This window comes from Pogoniulus pusillus, chromosome 10, assembly GCF_015220805.1.
Source record: "Pogoniulus pusillus isolate bPogPus1 chromosome 10, bPogPus1.pri, whole genome shotgun sequence".
Taxonomy (NCBI): Eukaryota; Metazoa; Chordata; class Aves; order Piciformes; family Lybiidae; genus Pogoniulus; species Pogoniulus pusillus.
In genome coordinates, this window is record NC_087273.1 from 12,414,351 (window position 1) to 12,435,415 (window position 21,065).

A 21,065-nucleotide genomic window follows, 5' to 3' on the forward strand; every position below is an offset into this window, starting at 1 on the left:
GGAAATTTAGGCTTGAGTTGAGGAGAAAGTTCTTCACTGAGAGAGTCATTGGACACTGGAATGGGCTGCCCGGGGAGGTGGTGGAGTCGCCGTCCCTGGAGCTGTTCAAGGCAGGATTGGACGTGGCACTTGGTGCCATGGTCTAGCCTTGAGCTCTGTGGTAAAGGATTGGACTTGATGATCTGTGAGGTCTCTTCCAACCTTGGTGATACTGTGATACTGTGAAATGTGTATACTGGCTATCAGACAGAACTGAAACCGTGCTCTTTGTGGTGTCAGAGGGGTGTATTTGTGCTCACAGTCTTCTCGTGGTTCTCTAGGAGTTAAAAATCACCTTTGAAATGCTTGTGAAGTTGCTACACCAGGTTTTAGGCCTAAGCTAGGTGATTCAGTTGTTACCTATTCTTTATGGTCTGCTGGAGATTGGTGTTTATTTTTAAAGGGCCTTTTCTGCAGATTAAGCAGAGCATTAATTAGTCAGTGTGAGGAACAGAGCGCATTATTCTACCGCAGCTTTCCATCATGTCAAAAACTCATTACCAGATGTAGAGATCATAAACAAACACACATGGCTGCTGAGTGTAAATCTTCTGGAGGAAGAAATTGCTGCTGATCTCTTCTGATTAGATCACTTTATCTTCCAGCTCATTAATACACTTTCGGCCATGGAGAATGTTTAAGTGCTAATAACTCCTGAAGCAATATATAGGAGAATAGTGACTTTCTGTGTTTGGTGCTCAGGATTTTTTGCACATGATCTGGGCTACTCTTGTTTTTCTTCTTCTCTCTCTCTGGCAAGAGTAATTGCATAGTCAAAATGCTTCTTCAAATTGGTATTTGCTTCTGCAAGATCTCCAGCAGGATATACAGATAGTCCTCCCAAGGCCAGCCAAAGATGATGCTACAGAAATCAATCTGAAACTACCAGGCCAAAGTCTTTACTGGCATTATCCCCAGGGGATTTACATGAACAGGTAAATTGGCCTGAAGATGAATAAACCTAACGAAAGATGTGAATTGCTAATTTAGGAGTCAATTCTGCCTGTTACCAAGAAATTAGATCCCACCACTGTAATTCCCATGGCACACCCTGGGGCCAGTCCTTGCTGTGCCAGCTACCTGCTGTCACCCTCTGCTACCCATGGGCAGAGGGAGCCCACACGCGAAGACCAGCTCCGGTCAAGGAGTTACTCTGGAGCTTCTGGAAATGGACACATCAGATTTGTGTGCACCAGCTCTGTCCCCATGCCATATTCCTTTGTGCCCATTCCAAGTCTGTATTAAGACTTGCTCAGCTTTGGGTCAGGCTTCTTTTGCTTAGCACGCACACTGTTACAAGGAGAAGAGACATTGGAGGCAATATCCTGTGCTTTAATGATAAGTGGTTGTGGCTGATGGTAGCAACCTCCAAGTCACTGTAGGTTATTGCAGGTCTTGTTATCTGCAGTAAGCAGATGATATATTTTATAATGAGCACCTGTATAAAGATGTTAGATGTGCACAGACGCTGCTATGCAGGACCTAACAAACTGGAGGGTATCCCAGGGACCTAGTAATGGTCCATGAGGTTTAGGAGGTGAATGAGCAAGGGAGGGTAAGGTGTCCCAAGTGTCAGCAGAGCTTGCTAGGTGATAAAAAATGACATCTGTGACAGGACCAAGATTTGTAACCCTGAATTCAATCCCTTAGAAAAGCAATAGTCAAATGGTTGACTTCTGTTTGGAGCAACCTTTGCCTCAGCCCAGAAAGGTCTCTGGTGTGTCATGTCTCCCAGACTCCAGCACTTCTTGCCACTTTTCCAGCCTCTCCAACACTGCTGACTGCACACTGCCTAAGCGGCCAACCAGCTTCCAGCCCAGCAGCCTTTGCAAAATGAGGGATGAGTAGCCTTGTGACAGACCTTCATGTTTCTTCCTACTTTCCTTTTACTGGAAACATGGTTAGAAGCCCTTAGTGACTAACTGGTTTATTGCTCACTCTCTGCTTGCATTGCTGCTTTCAATGGAAGCCCCTGGCTTTTGGTGTCAGGTATTTAACAAGCTTAGATGTGAAATGCAGATGGTTTACACCTCTGGAACAAAGGATTTGGGGACTGTGAAAATGAAAGATGGTAGTTTGTAGAAGATCTTCATGTTAAATACCTACCACGTGGGAGTTTGAGAAGGCAGGATGCCACTGCTTCTGGTAAGTGCTCTGCACACCATCACCCAGCAATAATTAGTTTAACTGTTTCATGTTAGCACATTGGTTAAGATACAAATCTCCAGAGAAATGTGACACACTGGCATTAATCGCAATTCCTTTCTGATGTCAGTGCATGTATTTTGGCATTCATAAATTAATTGATTGACTCCTGCATTAGAAAATAGTTCAATTCTTGGGTACTACTGAGTCTGGTGTTCTCCAGAACCAGTAAGTATCATCACCTTAAAGTCAAAAAAGGTCTTGTTTAGTGCACACACATGTTCTGCTCATTGATTTATAGCTTCCATTTAGCTTCCAATTATTAAAAGCAGGTAAGTGTCTCAGAACATATTTAAGCACGTGCTCTACTTCAGTTGTATTTACTGACGTCAGGGGAACCCGAAGCAGATGTGTGTGTGCTTTCAGGGGTGATTTCTTGAAACAAGGAGAGAGGGAAAGAGAGGGGAGCCTCTCCTTCCCATTTTGGTTCTCCTCTTTTCATGCACAAGTAACATACTGTGTGTCTGGTTTTGTTTAAATTCAAGGATGGCAAGCAACCACATTCTGTGAAAGCTTCCTACTTCTTCCCATCCTTCTTTATGGTTTGTTTTTTTTCTTGTTATTGATATTTGGTAACCTGCAGAGACAAATTGATGTGAAACTTGGAGGTCTACACAGAGCATTTTATTCCAGTAGTGTTTGTGTAAAGCACTGTGGTCCCACTAAAGCCCCCCTAGTTCATTTGCTTTTTCAAACACAGCCTTCACATGGGCTAATGCTTCATTCATAGAGGCTCTGTCAGGAGAGAGGTAGCAGGGAGATGGATACAAGAATCTCCCAGTTCACCACATTGCCTCTGTATGCTTAAATAGTGCTCTTGAAGCCAGTTTAAATTTTTGATAGCTCTCATGAAACATACAGATACTTGTTGGTAAATTACAAGTCTGTGAAGCCAGTGGACCTGTTGGTTCTTCTGAAACAGATGTGCTCTGTGTTCAAATGAATGAATATTCTGAAATTTCAATGGCAGTAGCACTCATCATGTACTCTGAAATAACTCTACAGGAGAGGAGTGTATAAACAGGCTGCACTTTTAGAAGGCAAAGCAGTTGATAATATTTTTGTTTGGGGATTAACTGATGTGTTTTTTTTTAAACAAAGCATTTCCAGAGATGTTTGTAGCAGCTAGGCAGGATGTTTGTTTAATTTATATGTATGCATAACTGTTGTGTGCCTATCCCTGCTTTGCCTATCCATGTTGTGACAGATCAAAGAACTCCTAAATGACAGCACTGCAAATCATTTTACTGTTTTTTTTTCAGGGAAGTATCAAGATGAGTATTTTTCACCTTGTAAGTTTAAGGGCTGTTTTTATTGCACCTAAAATACTCTGCACCTTTTAAAGGTGAGGAGAGGAAGGTTTTCTGATTAGCCACGAGTGTAAGTCATTGTAGCATTAACATTTTTTTTTCTCCATCAGCATTTGGGTTATGTTGACCCTAATTATCACAGTAGCCTAATGCTGATCTGAGATTTCAACCCTGACCTTCTGCATGCAAAAATGTCAGCATAAAGTCTTGCTGAAGCCATGTAAACTCCCATCAGGATCTTCTTTTAATAGAGAAGTCAAATTACAAAATACATCTGTTCCCAATAGTTTTGAGAAATGCCTTGTGACAATTAAAGCAATCACTTGCTTAGAAAAGAATACTAGGAAAATATCTAGCACATTTTATCTGTGTTTTTTTCCCCTTCTAGATGGATGCTGTGTTAAGGAGAAGGATCAGCAGTCCATCAATAGCACATAAATTAAGAAGTCCCTCAGTGGCTGACTTAATAACCGAAGTAGTATGTATTAGCTAAAGGAGATTGGAAAGCAGTGAGTGTGTTTGCTGTGTGGTTGACTCACTGTTAAGGTTGTCAGGCAGCACTTAAGTATAAATCTTGCAAACTGAACAAAGCCCTGATAAGATTACCATGACATGACAAATGCCAGCTATAAATAGATTTTTGACTTCCTGCTCATCTTTTCTGTCTCCTGCCCTTCATACTCCACTCCAGCGTAACAGACTGGTTGGGGCTGTGCAGCTCCCCCAGGTGAAGGTCAGCTCTTGATGTATTTTTGATCATCATGTAAAGTTCTCCTGTTAGTATGTGGTCCCTGTTTTAACCTCTTTGCAGATTCCCCCGATTATCCCAAATCACTTTCACATGGAGCTGAGGTTAAGCTTTATTTCTCTTGGCTTGTCCCTTCTGTAGCAGACACTTCCTCTTCACTTTGAAAGGACAAAGCGATGTTCAGCTGCCTGGGCCTGCGCCCAGCATTTGATTTATACATTATTTAATTTCCCTTAGAAAATTGGAAGCAGAACTTCAGGAGTGGAAGTCAGTCCTTTTCATTTGTTTAAGGATCTTTTAGGGCTAATATAATCATCGATAGTAGATGTCAGCATGATTAGGGTGACTTAAGGTAAAGCAAAGAAAATTGAATACCAGGGGGAAATTCTTTCATAGTGGAGAAGGTGCCAAGATTTATGGCTGCGCACAACGTCGGGGGGGTTACGAATTGTGGCGTTAAGGCAGTGAAGGTGGAAAACGATCAGGGTTCTGAGCGACACGTTGAAGACACCTGCCTCCCCTTACTGCACAGTGGGCTGGGGCAAGAAGGGTTTGCACCCTCTGCGTAGCATTTGCAGTCGTTTCTTGGCCCGCTGTGCTCTCTGGAACTTAATTCAACCAAGTAACTAATCCTGCAGAAATTCCTCCCTTGGTCCGGAGGTTTTCAGTTGGGCTGACTCTGCATTCGCTCCTGCAATTAGCTCTGCACATGCCGCCAAGTGACTGCCAAGACCATTTGAAAAGTTCTCATGCAGTGGAGTCAGGAAATTAAAAATTAACTCTGGAAAGGACATCATATAATATTTGGCAGTGTGGTTTGAGTACTGTGTCCACCGAGGGGTGGAAGGTCCTCCTCCTACAAAAAATAGAAGTATGAAAGTTGAGCTGTGTCTTCCGCGGGATGTTGAATGATCCACAACTGAGGGAAATATTGGGAAGGGAGAGGCCTCTGGCATCCATGTGCTTGTGGATGCAAGATGACTTCCTCTGGCCTTTAATTTAGCCAAATAGCATTTAATGACAGTCAGTGAAAGTCCCTCATTGTTTCAGGGTTCTAAGAAAGACATTTCTTACGCTAAGAGTAGTGAAACACCAGCTCAGGTTCCCCAGAGAGATGGTAGATGCCCCATACCTGAAAACAGTAAGGGCAGGCTGGACAGAGCTCTGAGCTAGTTGAAGATGTCCCTGTTCACTGCAGGGGGATTGGACTAGATGATCTTTAAATGTTGCTTCCAACCCAAACCATTCTGTGATTCTATGATCTTTTCCTGTATAGTCATCCAAGCTTCCCAAAAGTACACTGCTGGATATTTTGTGCATCCAGGCTTGCATATTTCTTGTACCTCTGTACCTTGCAGTAAAAACTAAATGTGCTTTTTCTTCTTCTCAAGCTATAGATTCGAGGGATGCCTGTACAACCCACAGTACTAGGGCTCCTATCTCATTTTCTCCTACTCCCCAAAGCCCTCCCAGTCCAAAGGTCCTGTCTGTCTTTCCTGTTCCTCTCCATAATACTTTTTCCTCTCTCAGAGAAGACTGAGATTGGATCTTATCGATACTTGCAAAAATCCAAAGGACAAGTGTCAAGGGCAGGGGGTCAGGCTTCTTTCAGTGGTGCTCTGTGCTACAGCAAGGGGCACAAAATGGAACACAGGAAGTTCCCCCTAAACATGAGGAAAAACTTTCTTACTTTGAGGGTGCCCAGAACAGGCTGCCCAGAGAGGTTATGGAGTCTACTCTGTGCAACCTGCTCTAGGTGAACCTTACTTAGCAGAGGGTTTGGACTAGATGATCCTCAAAGGTCTCTTCCAAGCCCTACCATTTTGTGATTCTATTCCCTTTATCTTCCTTTTCTCATTTGTATTTGTAGCTGTTTGGAGGCTGGATGGATGGGCAGAGGCCAATGGGATGAGATTTAACAAGGCCAAGTGCAGAGTTCTGCACTTTGGCCACAACAACCCCATGCAGAGATACAGGCTGGGGTCAGAGTGGCTGGAGAGCAGCAAGGAAGAAAAGGACCTGGGGCTACTGGTAGATAGTAGCTGAGCATGAGCCAGCAGTGTGCCCAGGTAGCCAAGAAAGCCAATGGCATCCTGGCCTGCATCAGGAACAGTGTGGCCAGTAGGACAAGGGAGGTTATTCTTCCCCTGTACTCAGCACTGGTCAGGCCACAACTTGAGTCCTGTGTCCAGTTCTGGGCCCCTCAATTCAAGAGAGATGTTGAGGTGCTGGAACGTGTCCAGAGAAGGGCGACAAAGCTGGTGAGGGGCCTGGAACACAAACCCTATGAGGAGAGGCTGAGGGAGCTGGGGGTGTTTAGCCTGGAGAAGAGGAGGCTCAGGGGTGATCTTTTTACTGTCTACAAGTACCTGAAGGGAGGCTGTAGCTGGGTGGAGGTTGGTCTCTTCTCCCAGGCAACTTGCAACAGAACAAGGGGACACAGTCTCAAGTTGTACCAGGGGAAGTCTAGGCTGGATGTTAGGAGGAAGTTGTTGCCAGAGAGAGTGATTGGCATTGGAATGGGCTGCCCAGGGAGGTGGTGGAGGCACCGTCCCTTGAGGTGTTCAAGAAAAGCCTGGATGAGGCACTTAGTGCCATGGTCTAGTTGACTGGATAGGGCTGAGTGCTAGGTTGGCCTGGATGGTCTTGGAGGTCTCTTCCAACCTGGTTGATTCTATTCTATGATTGTAAGAGGCTCAAACAATTCCTTTCTCTAGTGGTGGAAATCGGGGGTAGCAGAATCTTGTCTCTGACAGAGCTGACACGTTGGTAGGTAAACCAGCCACAAAGCAGGAGGCGTGCTCCTGCACGAAACCTTACAGCAACTTCCACTTGTATTTGTCCCTCAAATGTTGGGAGTGCTTCAGTTGTACAGACCAGTCCCTTTGCTAGTTGCTCTACCATTTTTAATGGCTTTTGATTTTTTTTTCAGCTGTGGTCTTTAGTTCTGTTATAGCTCACTCTTGTGGCATCCTCTGCTGTGCTACAGCTCTTTGATGTCATTTCCTCCTGCTTTGATCTCAGGCTGTGCCGTGGTGTTAGATGCTATCTTGTCAAACCTTCCTGGTGCCAGGAAAGGTGAGAGACACCTGGCATTATCTCAATGACTGTGAAAACAGCAATACCTTAAGTGACAGTGGCTGCAGACAGCCTTCCTCAAACGGTAAGCACCTACCTGAGGGGTGTGGTCACTCTCACCTCCCTCTGTCTCTGCTGGGATTTGTGCCTCCTGTGCAGAGGGCTCAGAGCTACTCTGCTTTGATAAAAGGATCAAAGGCAAGGGCTCAAAGTGAGGAACGTTGAGTCTAGAGCACTGTGGCCAAGGATGACAAATGGCACAGAGCTCTAGGAGTATCCTCATGGCTGAACACTATTAAACATAACTGTCATACATTTATGACCTTCATTTTTTTTATCTCATGCTAGACTGCAACTTCATAGAAGTTCAAGTGGTGTTAATAGGAAAAAGCAAGCTGCATACAACCTGGAGGAAGGGGCAGGGGAGACTCCTCCGCCTCCTCCTGTGCGTGTTTGCAAAGAAGTTGAGGATAATTTTTGAACTTAAAACAGCTTTGTTAAGTGAAGAAAAATGCAAATGACCAATTTTCCAAGTCTTCATAGCACTGGAAATTTGCATTACATTGTCTTGCCTAGACAAGGAAGGAGCAGGAGAAAACCCAAGAGACCAAGGAAGTTTTCACAATAACGTGGCAGAAACTGAGGGGTTTGCAAGTATGACAGGGAAGAAATGGAGGAATTTGCTACATTAGATCTGTTATCCATGGAGTAGCAGAGCTGGTTAACCAGAATACTGAAGTGACTTTCAGATTGGACATGGATTCATTTTTCTCAGCTACAGGAGAGCACTCATGAGAAGTTTTCATGTAAGCAGTACAAAAGCAGCTGCCTTGTTCTGCTCACTCAGGACTTTTCAGTGAAGAAAAAACCCTTCAGTTCTTTAATTCTTTTATTCTTTAGCTTGACTATAACACAAAGTCTTGTCTTGTTAATTTGTCTTTTCCCCATATAGAATTACCTGGGTGATTCTATTAGAAGGTAGAGCATCATGTCACAGAAAATGTATTGTGATGCTAAAAACGTTGTAACAGTTAAACACTAACATTTTACTTCTAGCTCTAAGTTAGGATATATACATAAACAAGAATGTCCCAGCTAGACTTTCAGCTCTGAAATGTGGCAAGACAGGTATCAAGTAAAATAGGACCTATAGATCAGTTTTTTATTGTGTAGTTGAGGTATGAGGATATGACAGAGGAGGCAGTGGCAGCTCTGACTACAGGTGCTTACATTTGAGCGTTTTACTTTATGCTGCCTCATTCTGTTCTTTGGCTCGTGCCCCACATGATGGGGCTGAATTGGTGGCAAGCTGCTGCAGTTGGGAGGGAGGTGGTGCTTTGAGATAGTGCTAGGAATCCCCCATAGTCTGTGCTCAGTGATTCACTGGACTGGGGAATTTTAGGACAGAAGCAGTGGGTCACATTTACACTCAGCAAACACAACAAGGGTACACCTGAAGTTTTACTGAAGCTAAAAGAGGTTAGCAGATACACTGTCATTGACAGAAGAATTGTTTGAAGCATTTTATGACTGAATAATTGTTTGGCTGGTTGGGTTTTTTCAAGCATACAAATGTTAAAAACCAGTAGATCAAGGAGTCTCTAGTCAGAACACTGAAATCCTTGTGGGAAATGTGGGGGCTGTCCACCTGAAGAGCCACCTGCACCAGTGAATGCCTCTCTATGTACACCAGGCATAGACTTTTCTTAATCAGATGCATCTTGCATGAGTTTTTGAACTGGCAGATGAATGGACGAAGTTGTTCAAGTGCATGCATTTGTATGTAGGTTCAATACGTCTCTTAAGATTTAGTGTGCTTTTAAACCCACTTTCTGCTATGGTCTCATCCTCTTCCTGCCTTCAGAGCCTTCCTCCCTTTCCTGCCTTCCTGTCTGCCTCCCAGGTGAGCCAGTTAGGGCACTAAACCAGCAAAAACTACTCTCTTCTGTGTTGCTGGATTAGACTTGTGCTGGTTAGCCTTTGAACAGGCTCATCAAGAGGCAGTGACCAGTGCCTATCTGGTTTAGACTGACCTGGGAAGCACAGGTCACACTGTTCTGTCTCTCTTACTGCTGTTTTATTGACTTACTTGCATTAAAATATATCCCTTACCTAAATCCTTAGCTTAAGTTACTGGGTGGTACACCACTTTTTTTGTTTCATATAGCTATAGCATTTATTGTTTGTTGTTTTTTTTTTCTTGCTATAATTACTTCTTTTCTTTTCTTGGACAAGCAAAGCTTGCACTAAAACTTAAGTTCTTTACCAGCCTTTTTGCTTCCTCCATAAGGAGTAATAACTGGAGGCATTTAGCTGTGGCTAACAGCATTGCTTTCTAGGTCTGACTGTCTTCCCAGGCATATTCTGCCTCCCTGGAATACAGGCATGCAGTAGCCCTCCTCCCTGATTTTCCTGGGAAACATGAGCAGCTGGGTATCATAGGAAGCTCCAAGAGGTAAACTTAGTCTGAAATTCCTCTAGCATTCTGCTGAGGAAATAAATACTCCACGGGAGACATCTCACACCTTCCAGGAACTGAGAACCCAATAAATAAAAGCAAGAGAGCTTCCACTAAGGACATTATTCATCTTGCACTCTAAAGGCCCTACACATTAAATGTCTTTCCTCACTCCCTGCCTCGACTCAGGATGTGTGTGCATGTGTGAATAGCCACACAGAGACCCAGAAAGTCTACATCTCTTATTCTCATAGGATTTGTCTGCTTCCTATCCAAACTGATAGAAAGAGTAAGGCTTCAGAAGATTTGCTAGACTTTATGGCCATTCCTTTTAACTGAGTTTGTTGGCTTTTGCTATCTGGTGTTATTATGGTATCTCATGCATAGGTAACTACAAATACAGTTGCTATCAACCTGCTATACAAGGTCCAAATCAAAGACAGACAGTATTTGCCATAGCTCACATGACAGGATGAAAGGGAGAGTTTAAAAAAACAAAACCCAACTTGAAAAAAGACTTTTTTGCCCTTTTTTTTTTTTTCTTTTTCTGTGTGGATTGCAATCTGTAAATGGTGATATAATGCAATAGAAATGCTGCTGGGGCTGCAAAGAGCTGAAAGACAGTTTCAGACTGGCTGTGCTCTACTGACGACGACAATAAATATTTTCAGGGAAGGGAGGGCACCTCTCCCAATTCCTTTTGCAGAATTGCTTTTATTTGCTTTGTTTTGACAGGAGTCTAAGGCCTTTGCAAGCCTCCCAGGTTCAAGAAAGGAATTACTGGTTTGAGAAGCAAAAGCACAAATTATTTTTCAGTGCAAGCAACAGGGAGTATGCTGAATGTCTCAGCCTCAGGTCTGTCTGTCTCCAAATCTGAAAAGAAAGTGAATGCAACTACCTAACACCTACACTGTGATAGCTTTCGCAAGGCGTAAGCTGCAGAATCAGTTTTGTTTGGGGTTTTTTTCCCCTCTTGTTTTGCTTTTGTAGGGAGAAACTTAAAACAGCTACAGCTAATGATGTCCTCCAAGTCTTCTAGCTTTAAGTTTTTAATTGCATAATTTAATCTCTTTTGCTAGCAGCATTCAGCACAATAGCATTGCCTCTGTGTGCAGGTCCTCTGCAGGAACAGCATAGTGTGAGTGAGAACACAGCATTCTGTTAATTACTTTTAATTAAAATGACTGTGCACACACACACACACACACACATACACATATAGAAAGACTGTTTTTCTAGTGGCTTGGCTTCCTTTTCCTCATCTAAAGGAAGAAGTTAAACTTTCTTATTAAACATTTACATAAAAATGAAATAATTCTGAGGTTAACCAGAAATGCAGCTCAATCTGGTATTAGAAACGTGTCTGATTTTTTTTTTCCCCTTTTAATTTTTTTTTCCCAGTTGCACAAATATAGCTGAAACTTGGAAGTTGGCAGAAAGTGCTGTTTAAAAATATTTAGTCCCAGCATGTAGAAACTCGTTTTGTTACGGAATTCCTTTGTGAAAGGTGTAGCTATGCCACGTCTCTGCCAAAGAGATGGGAGCCATATCAACAGAGCGCCTTTTGGAAAAATAGCTGCATTTTGGGCTTGTAGTTGCAAAAGTTAAGTTGGAATTTACATGTTTTATATATTGCTTGGAAGGATACCACATCTAGTAATATTTTTTAAGAGAGTGGAAAGAAGAAAGCAAGCTTGCAGATGGAGTCAAAGCTTTGCTCTGTTAGAACATGTTGGGATGAGCAGAGGTATGTGTGATGACACTTAGCATGTACCACTGAAGGCTCTGGTTTATTCTCCTCAGCTGTCATCATATGCTGTAGTTATGATACATGTACTTAATTCTGGCTACATACCTCATCCATCCCTTCTCTCTGGGCGTGGTTAAGCTTTATAGAAGAATAAGAGCTACTGATACATGTGATCCTGTGTCTGCTGCCTAGGCACAACCAGTGCTCAGGTTTTGGTACTGTAAGAGCAATGAAAGACAGCATTTTGTGGTCACCCTTGTCTTGCTGACTGTCACCATGGTGCTGCTGTCCCCTGTCTAGCTCAGCCCCCTGGCTGACATACCAGGCTATGTGCCTGACTGCAGCAGGTAGACGGCGTGAATCTGAAGCTTAGTCATCAAGGCTGACACTGGGAGATGGGGGCAGATAAGGACTTGGTCTCTGCTGCAGCTCCTGAAAGTAGCTGTGGCCATTGCGGGAAGAGCTGAGTGGGAACCACTGTCTTGGTCAGAGCAAATGTATTCAAGTGGCACTACCACTTTATGTCCCTGTGCAGCATCTCAGGTAAGCTGTGGACATGCACCAGCATGGTCATGTGCACATCAGTCTTCAGAATTACACAAATTAGCAAACTGTAGATTAAACAGTGAGGATCTGGGCCAGTCTGTTTTGAACTAAGGTCACTTACAGACATCAAACAGGGCAACCTGGTCTAGTGCAGGTATCCCTGCCTGTGGCAGGGTAGTTGGAACTAGATGATCTCGAAGATCCCTTCCAAACCATTCTATGATTCTACCATTGAAGGAGATGGATTTGTCCAACGTATCCTTAATGACTTCTCATAGAAGAAACCAGGAATAGCAGAGATGGTTTGTTCATTGTGTTGAATCAGACATGAGTATACAAAATACCTGTCCTTTTTATTTGAGAATTTCTTTAGGGACGTTTTATAAAGCAGCAATCATATATTAAGTAAATTCATTCCAAAGCTCCAGTGGTAGGTGCAGAACATGAAGCTGAGAAAGGAATGGATACTGTACCAAAAGCATTGTATTAATGTCCATTGTAATTTTCTGGCCAGAATGATTATCTTTCATTTGGAACATACCCAAATATCTAATCCATCCCATTTTTTGCATCTGTAGGTGAGAGAACTGAGTGGAGTGAAGAGATATATTTTCAGGGTGTAGGTGTACTGTGGAGTGATCAATTATTTCATAGGATTGGAAACTTGGTCTCCTAAACAGAAGAGTATTTGTAGTGGTCTGTGAGAATTTCTCTCCTCAGATAAGAGAAAAAGGACATCTTACCTTGTGTTTTGCTGTTTTATCTGCTCTATACATGACACAGGAAACCTGAAACACAAGAGAAGTACTAAATTTAAGCCTTTTTGAAATTAATCAAAAATCTCACCAATGAAAAGCCTCTCAGTTTAGCCCATTTTCAAAAAGAAAAAGGTGTTTGTGGCATCTTAGAATAGCCTTTTTGTCTTAAAAGGTGTGATATAAAGGGGTTTTCTAGGGCATGTCTTCTTAGGCCAGCCAGCATCGTGCTGTGGTACTTGAGGTAGTTCAGACAGACCACCAAGTGCATCAGCAGCACAAAGGGATGCCAAAGCAGGTAGAGCAGCCACAGAGTTCTGAGGCAATCCAGCAGCAGCAGCAGCTCTCCGCTGCTGAAGGAAGAGGTGTCCTGCTTGCTGGGCTCTCCACCCCTCCCGTGCTGACTGGTGCTTGTCCAATCCCTCTGTGAACCATCTCAATACCCCAGCAGCAACCTAACACTTTTTTTATCTGGATTAGTTTTCTGATGGTCTGGTGCATTGAATCAGTTCATGAAAGGGGCAGCTTAGCGCCGCAGCCAGCACAAGAGAGGAGTGGGAGCCCACAGCCGGTGGTGCCTGGACAAAGGAGAAAGGGGAAAGAGGGGCCACAGTGTCCCACGCTTGGAGCAGAAGTGACCTGCTGGGGTGGCAGAAAGCTTGAGGTATTGACTATCTCTGCCCAGCACTGCACTGAGCCTCCTACAAGTCCCTCGTGGAAAGCTGTGCCCTGCCCGGGATGCACTGCCTGGAGAGATTGCTCCTGGTTACAGAACACAGTCCATGCCTTCTCCCTGCTACTCCCTTTCAGCCTGCAGCGCGTCTTCTCCTCATCTGTCTTCTCGCTTCGGAGAGGCATCCATGGCCACCTCTTTCCTCAGCTAGGTGATGGCCCTGGGTCCCGAGGGCTTTCCAGCTTGCCCGGTTTTGTGAGCCTACGGCCAGTGCTCTCCACAGAGCAGCTTCTGACACGGGGCTAAAAGGAGATGCCTGACGCGGGTGGGAGTTTGCTTGAGTGAGAAACAGATGTCCTGACCCGGGAGTTATTCATGTCTTTTTAAAACACCATGTATGAACCTTTTATCTCTCCTTAACAGAGCAGGAAAGCAAACTGCCTAGACCCACACAGAGCCCTCCTTTGACCGGGGCTGGCAGGCGTGCTCGGCGTGGGCGCGCAGCCTCGCAGGTAGCTCTCATCCAGGAAGCGCCGCAATTTGCCCTATTCAGGAACCACAGGGTACTATTCTGTATCCAAGCTCCTAATCCCTCTTACACACAATCCCTTACAACTTTAACTGGCGGGGTGGAGGAGCGAGTTAAAAAGGGAAGGAAAAAGGAAAATGAAACACAATGTAGAGCCAGCCAGCGGCTCCCAGTGACTGCACGCACAATGGACCCCAGCTGCAGCCCAATTAAACCATACATTCACAGGTGTTCCCCACAGACCCTGCACCAACAAAACCACTTTCTTGAAAATACCTAAGGCTTTAATACAGAAGCTCATTTATTTTTTCTCTCTTTTTTTTTTTTTTAAGAAAAGACTGAAAAAAAAAGAAAGAAAAAAAGAAAAAGAGGCTTTAAAGCTATTTAGAGCACTTTAAATACAAAGAAGCTGAAAAGGACTTTGAGTCCGCTGGAAAGACTTGGTGCTTAATGCCAGAATGGGGGAGAAGCAGCCAAGCTGAATCAGCCAGTGTAACCATTGGTGTGGAGAGAAAGATGGGTGATGTTGAATGCCATTTATTGAGGGAACTGGCACTGGGCATTTTATTGTTGCTGGGAGTGAAATGGGGAGGGAGAGGCAACTAGGTGTAAATCTGTTTCTTTTGGGGACTCGTCATTGTTTGTACCATAGCTGAGAATTTGTGTGTGGCTTGGCTTATTACTGATCAGTGTGTGTGTGTGGTTCAGAGGGCAAATTATAGCTCTCCTTTCCTCCCAGGATAACTTGATGCAGTCACCTTTTGGGCTTTGAAGCAAGATTCTAAATGAGTTGCTTATTTTCTGATCTTAAAGCACTCATTGCAGTGATAAATAATTCCATCACAAAAATTATCATCTCTTTTTGACTCCTGAATTTAAAGTGATTTCTTCAAGCAGCAGACTAATCAGAGAATCATAGAATCAGTCAGGGTTGGAAGGGACCACAAGGATCATCTAGTTCCAACCCCCGTGCCAGGGGCAGGGACACCCTACCCTAGAGCAGCCTGGCCAGAGCCCCATCCAGCCTGGCCTTAAACACCTCCAGGGATGGGGCCTCAACCACCTCCCTGGTCAACCCATTCCAGGGTCTCACCACTCTCATAGTGAAGAACTTCCTCCCCATGTCCAGCCTGAACCTACCCATCTCCAGCTTCTAATGCATAGGTCAGTCGTTTGCTCTCATCCCATTGAAAATGAGAGCTGTGCTTGATCAATTTTCACTTACAGTGATGTTAATACTCAAACCAGGGCATATTCTGGTACTCATAGATTCAATAGTATTCAACCACACCTGGCTGGCTATTTGTGTCTGCAGTAACACCCCACACCTCAGTAGTTAATTGCTTAATTACCTGGAGCCTGGTCTGTTGCTGTTTAATCGCTGTTTCTGACAATCACTTAATGTCTTCATTACTGCTGAAAGCTGCTCTGTTTTCAGGAGCAGTCAAGAGTATCCATTTTGTTCTTCAATACGCTGAGCTGCAATACTGCCTTTGGAACAGGACTAGGATGTTCTTCCTGATCCACACCACAGAAAGAGATCCAAAAGCCTGCATAATTTTTTTTAATGAAGAAAAAGTAAAAATGGTGATCCCTTGTACTTGAAAATAATTAAGATGAGTCTTAAACCTGTCAGGTAGGTAATGCTGGTTCACAGCATTTATGTATAGAGGCAGGCTGAGGCTATTCATGCTGATAAATGTAACAGAAAATCACCCAGGCTTCAAAGTCACAAGTATACAATCAAAAACAGACACTGTCACTCAGGAAAAGATACTGAAGGCAGTTACTGAATGCTGCCATTTTCTGAGAAAAATCTTCATAGCACTAATATGATGGCAAATAAACAACAGGAAAGGGGCTGCAGGCACCCCAGAAATGCTGTTGCGCCCTGGTACAGCTCTCTCTGTGCCCTGCATGGCTCCAGCCATCCACCAGCAAGAGAATCAAGCAGATCTGGTGAAGACAGTGTGGCAGATGTGCTTGAAGGATGGACAGGTTCTGCAGGAGAAGGGACTGAATCACTGAGGACTTGTCAGCTTGCAAAAACTTGACTGAGAGGGGATGAGATAAAGCTCAGTGCAGTCATTGGTGATAGAGGGAAGGTGAAGAGGGAGCAACAGATGAATCACCTTTCTCATAACACTTCCTGAAATTACCAGGTTTAAGTGGGTTTTTTATACAATGCATGCTTAGACTGTGACAGACATTACAGGATGATGTTATGGAGGCCAAGAGGAGAAGAGATTTTAGAAAGTAGTTGGACAAGTCACTGAGGATAGATCTGTTGCAAGGTTTTAAAGTGTCACTAAGCCAGGGAAGGATCCGTACCTTGCTGCAGAGCCGCTGGCTTTCTTCCTCTGCTGTCAGCCCCTTCTTTGCCTTACCTCTGCCTCATTTGACCTGGTCTGTGTTGGGCTTTAGTCAGAGATGACATGTAAAAACCTTTCAATTGCCTGGTTTGGTGAGAAAGGTCCTAATGTGACTGTGACAAGAAATACTGATGAAGAACCAGTAAACCTTAGACTAATAGCACAGCAGATTTCACCAGCTGAATTCACTCTCCTTTTGCTGTGGCTCTGTCACCACTTGTGTTTGCTTTCCATGAGTGATTTAGCTTTACCAGTCAGTGAGAATGATTGGAAAGGCTGCCTTGTTTTGTTTTGTTTTGTTAAAGTTTGCATACTTGAACGAGGGAAAATAATCAAACTTACCTTGTTAAATCTCTTACCTCAGAAACCTGATACTCTAGGTTAGCCAAGGAATGGAAACACCACCAAATGACTTCTGTGACCAGACATGAGGACCCACATTTTAAGCACTGTGCCGTAATGCTTTCTGGTTATTACTCAGTGATATATAAAATGCTTGCTCCACAAACATTCTGAGTGCAGCCAGCAAAAGAGTGAGCAATAATTCATGCCTTTAAATACTCTCCACTTGCCTTAAAAGCAGATGGAATATTCCTGGGAAGCACCAAAAAAAAAAAAAAAAAAAAAAAAAAAAAAAAAAAAAGAGAGAGAGAAAATAGCATTTTCCTGCTGTTTCCTCATTTCCAATAATTTTTAGTTATCACAGAAATTATGAGTCAGTCTTTAAGGATAAAATGAAAATAAACAAATCTTTTGGAGGTTAATTATCACTGCTGTTACTGATACTCTTGGCAGAGCACAGAAGAAACGTTTAAAAGCATCATCAGAACTATCAGCTTATGGGCAAATTCCTCCTGAGTGTGTCAGTGTACGAATGAAACAGGAAGCAATAAGGCTAGTGGTGGTATTCCTTCTTTTTTGCATCTGGCAGATTGCTGGTCTTTCCTTCAGCTTCTCCTTGAGTAAAACATAGCAGCTCCTAACAAGTGAATGCCCTGTGTTGTAATACTGCTGTGCTTCATCAGATTGATGCTGGAGGTCGGCAGTGGCCTCTATGAGCAGAGCAGAACAATCACGGTCTGGTCTAATTGTAATTTTGTAATAATGCCTGTGAAAACTGCCTTTGCTTTATGGGAAGTTTGTCCTTGGTGCAGTATTTATCAAGGGGAAATTGATCCCTTCTTCAATGGCCAACATAGATTTAGAGTCCATGGTGCTTGGAATCTGTTTTTCCATCCATAGTCTTCTCCTTTTTGAAAGATCCTGGGATTTGATGTTGAGCAGGGATTTGGATCACATTTAATTTATTTCTCTCTTTAAGTAGCTTTATGTTTGTATCAGAGAGAGAGAGAAATGGTCACCTGAATGGAAAGACCAGGATCCCTCTGGTAACTTTCTAGATGATGTATTACTTATCTGTACAAGATCTTGGTGTGCTAAATCTCAGCTGTGCTTTCACGTTTAGCTGTCTCTGAAGTCCTGAAAAGCATTAAAATGCGTAACAGCAGTGTTTAGCTTCACTGCTCATTAGAGCAGCACAGAACTAATAGTAATATTGTTGTAACTTGACAAAGCCATCTAAATCCATGCATGTTTTCTTGTGAAAGCTTCCTAAACATGCTGCTAAATCCTCTAAAAAGCTACTAAACGGCTTTGGCAGCCATTAGCACAGCATAAGCAGGGGAACTCTTTTCAGTAAGTGAACAAACAGAGAAAATATGCTGAATAGCTGGACAAATGTGTTTCAGCTGGCTCTTTCATTTACAGATATAAGGGAGCAGTCAATATCAATCACTGTTTTCCCTGTTGCACTGGATATCACAATATCTCTTTTCATTCCACAAGCTCTTTTCACCACAGTAATGTGTCTTTAGAGTGACACTGGCATCAGTCTGTTTCCGCTGTCTGAAGTCCAGAGAGCTTAAAAACACATTGCAGGGTATGAGACCTTAACCCTCCTCCCCTTCCACACACCCCTCTCCTTCTAGCCTTCCTCTCTGAATTAATTGTTTTTACTCCTTTCCCAGCATAAAGCTGAGAAAGAAAAGTGCCTGCAGAGCCTGGGAATATCTGCTCTTGCACTTTAGGGACACAAAAATGTATCAATGGTTGTTGGGGGTTTCATTTATCAGGTGTTGCAGGGATTTTAACACAAGGTAATATGATTACCAAGTTAATTTGCAATGTACTGTAATATGAAGTGTTATATTACTGTGGCTTGAATTTCGAGCTACATCCTGGATCTCCTAATCACCCACAGCCTCATTTGTTACAAAGACAATATGCTGGAGGAACTCTGTCCTTGCGAATATCTGGCATTTGGAATAGGTTGATATTCTTGGGCTTGCTTTCTTCCTTTCAGGTAATATAGTTCATCATAAAAAACACTCTTGTGTTTTTCTTCTTTTCCTTGTTTCTTTGCAGATAACAGCAGTCTGTAGGGAAGCAGCCCTTCTAGCTCTTCAGGAGGACATACATGCCACATCCATCATGGGAAGGCACTTTCGGTACGCGCTGGCTGTCGTGACCCCGAGGATTCCTGATTCCTTAATCCAGTTTTATGCAGATTACCAGCAGCAAAGTGGACTGCACACGCTTTGAAAGGCAAATTAATACCTACCCCTATTCACAGTGGGAATAGCAGATTTCCTTTGTAAAGCTGTCAAAAGCCAAAGAATTTTTGTGTTGTAAGTGAGCAGAGCGTCCGAAGTTAACTGAAGTATGGACCTGTCGCAATAAAATGCCCGTGTGGAAGTTTTGAGCCTATGAGATATTGTCCAGAACTTTATGTTTTGGAATTTCAGTGGTATAATCTGCATTTTAGAGGTAGAAGAACTGCTGGGTTAAGTTAGTTTATGTGAGTGTGCATCTACGTGTGAGAAACTAATTGCCAGAGTCCGAATTTTTGGTGGATTCTTGGCCCCAAAGAGAGGATGAACAAGTGTCTTCCTTTACTGTCTTCATTTGTTCCTGCTTCAACCACAGTTTCGTCCTGGGGACCATCCCAGCGAGGCGCAGACCTGGGGCGTGGCCTCACTACCAAAAAAATGCTTAAGATTATTCTGAATCTTTTGATTTATGATGTCCAGAGAAGCTGCCAAACAGGCTTGCTGAACATAGAGAGCTCTCTGAGATAAAGCTCAGGTATCCTGATTGATTACAGTGAAACATTTCTCTTTGGTCTCAAACAGCAACTTTCTACACAGGCACTGGTAAAAAATGTCCATCCCTTGGCTAACCTCAAACCTCTGCCAGACATCAGTGAAAGATTTTTGTTGTTCTTTCTTTGCTTCCATCAAAATAAGCAGAAATGTTGATTGATCATTTAAAGCTGTCCACTTAAAAATCCCACTGATTCCTAATTAATGAATAAGAAAACCTCCTTGCAATATCTGTTAGAAATGACCACAAGCTAGTTTAGGGACAGATAAAATCTTGTCAGCATATTTCTCTGTTAGATCATCTGTTGAAATGATGGCAGGACCTTCTGGACTCTCTGCTCTTGCACTCGGTGTGAAGTGCAATTAAGCAAACTCATTTGAGCTTTTCTATTCCAGTCATGGGAAAGTAAAACCCATACAAACTTCAACGATTTTTTTCTTAAAGAAAGGTGATAAAATCCTTATTTTCAGTGGGTAATTCTGTATTTTTCTGCTGTTTCATAGGTAAGTAGAAGAATTTACAGCTCAAAATTTTAGCCATGTTGGAGTAAACCACAAATACTACTTCAGGCCCCGTGTTACTTTTTGTTTATTGATGGTTCTGAAGATTTTTTGTTCTTGCAGTCATTTGGAAATTCATTAAGTTTATGAGAAATTTCTATATATGTCTCAGATTTCTCCTATGGTTAATTATATTACCAATATGGAATTAAAACAATCACCTCTTGGATGTCATCTTGCTTTTTCTCTCTGAATTCCAATCCCTCCACAATTTCTACCTTCTAAACAGTTTGTGACTTTTAAAGAGAAATCTCTTTTTCAATTACAACACTTCTCTTTTATTCTAATCTCTTGTTGCTATAATTAGCTTTTTATTTTGCTGTCGCTGAAAAGAACTAGAGGATGATGCAGCATCCTGCATCTGGATCAGAGCAGTCCTCATTAGCAGTACAGGCTCAGGTATGAGGTGACAGAAAGCAGCTCTGCAGAAAAGGACTTGGAAGCTCTGGTGGATAAGAAGCTGGACATGAGCCAAGAATTTGCACTTGCAGCCCAGAAGGTCAAGAGACATGAGTCTGCTACTTTTACTGTGCTCAGCTGAGACCTCACCCAGAGTACTGTGACCAGCTCTGGAGGCCTCAATACCGGAAGGACATGGACCTGGTGGAGCAAGTCCAGAGGAGAGCACAAAAATGGTCAGGGGGCTGGAGCAGCTCTGCTATGAGGACAGGCTGAGGGAGCTGGGGTTGTTCAGCCTGGAGAAGAGAAGGCTCAGGGGAGACCTACCGTCAGCCTTCCAGTACGTGAAAAGGCTACAAGAAGGCTGCAGAGGAACTGTTTCCAAAGACCTGCAGTGATGGGATGAGAGGCAGTGGTTTGACATAGAGAAGAGGAGATTAAGATTCGATGTTAGGAACAAGTTCTTTATCATGAGGATGGC

The 21,065-nt window shown here is 43.2% G+C and overlaps 1 protein-coding gene across 3 annotated transcripts in view; it reads left to right on the plus strand.

Annotated features, from left to right (window-relative positions):
• Nucleotides 1–20,359, plus strand: part of AFG2A (AFG2 AAA ATPase homolog A) — a 225,264-nt gene extending 204,905 nt beyond the window's left edge. For all 3 annotated transcript variants that reach the window (XM_064149943.1, XM_064149954.1, XM_064149955.1), the window contains one exon: nt 18,888–20,359. In XM_064149943.1, coding sequence (XP_064006013.1) covers nt 18,888–19,064 — 177 coding nt within the window. In that variant the 3' untranslated portion in view covers nt 19,065–20,359. The remainder of the gene's footprint in view (nt 1–18,887) is intronic.
• The last annotated feature ends 706 nt before the right edge of the window (nt 20,360–21,065 follow it).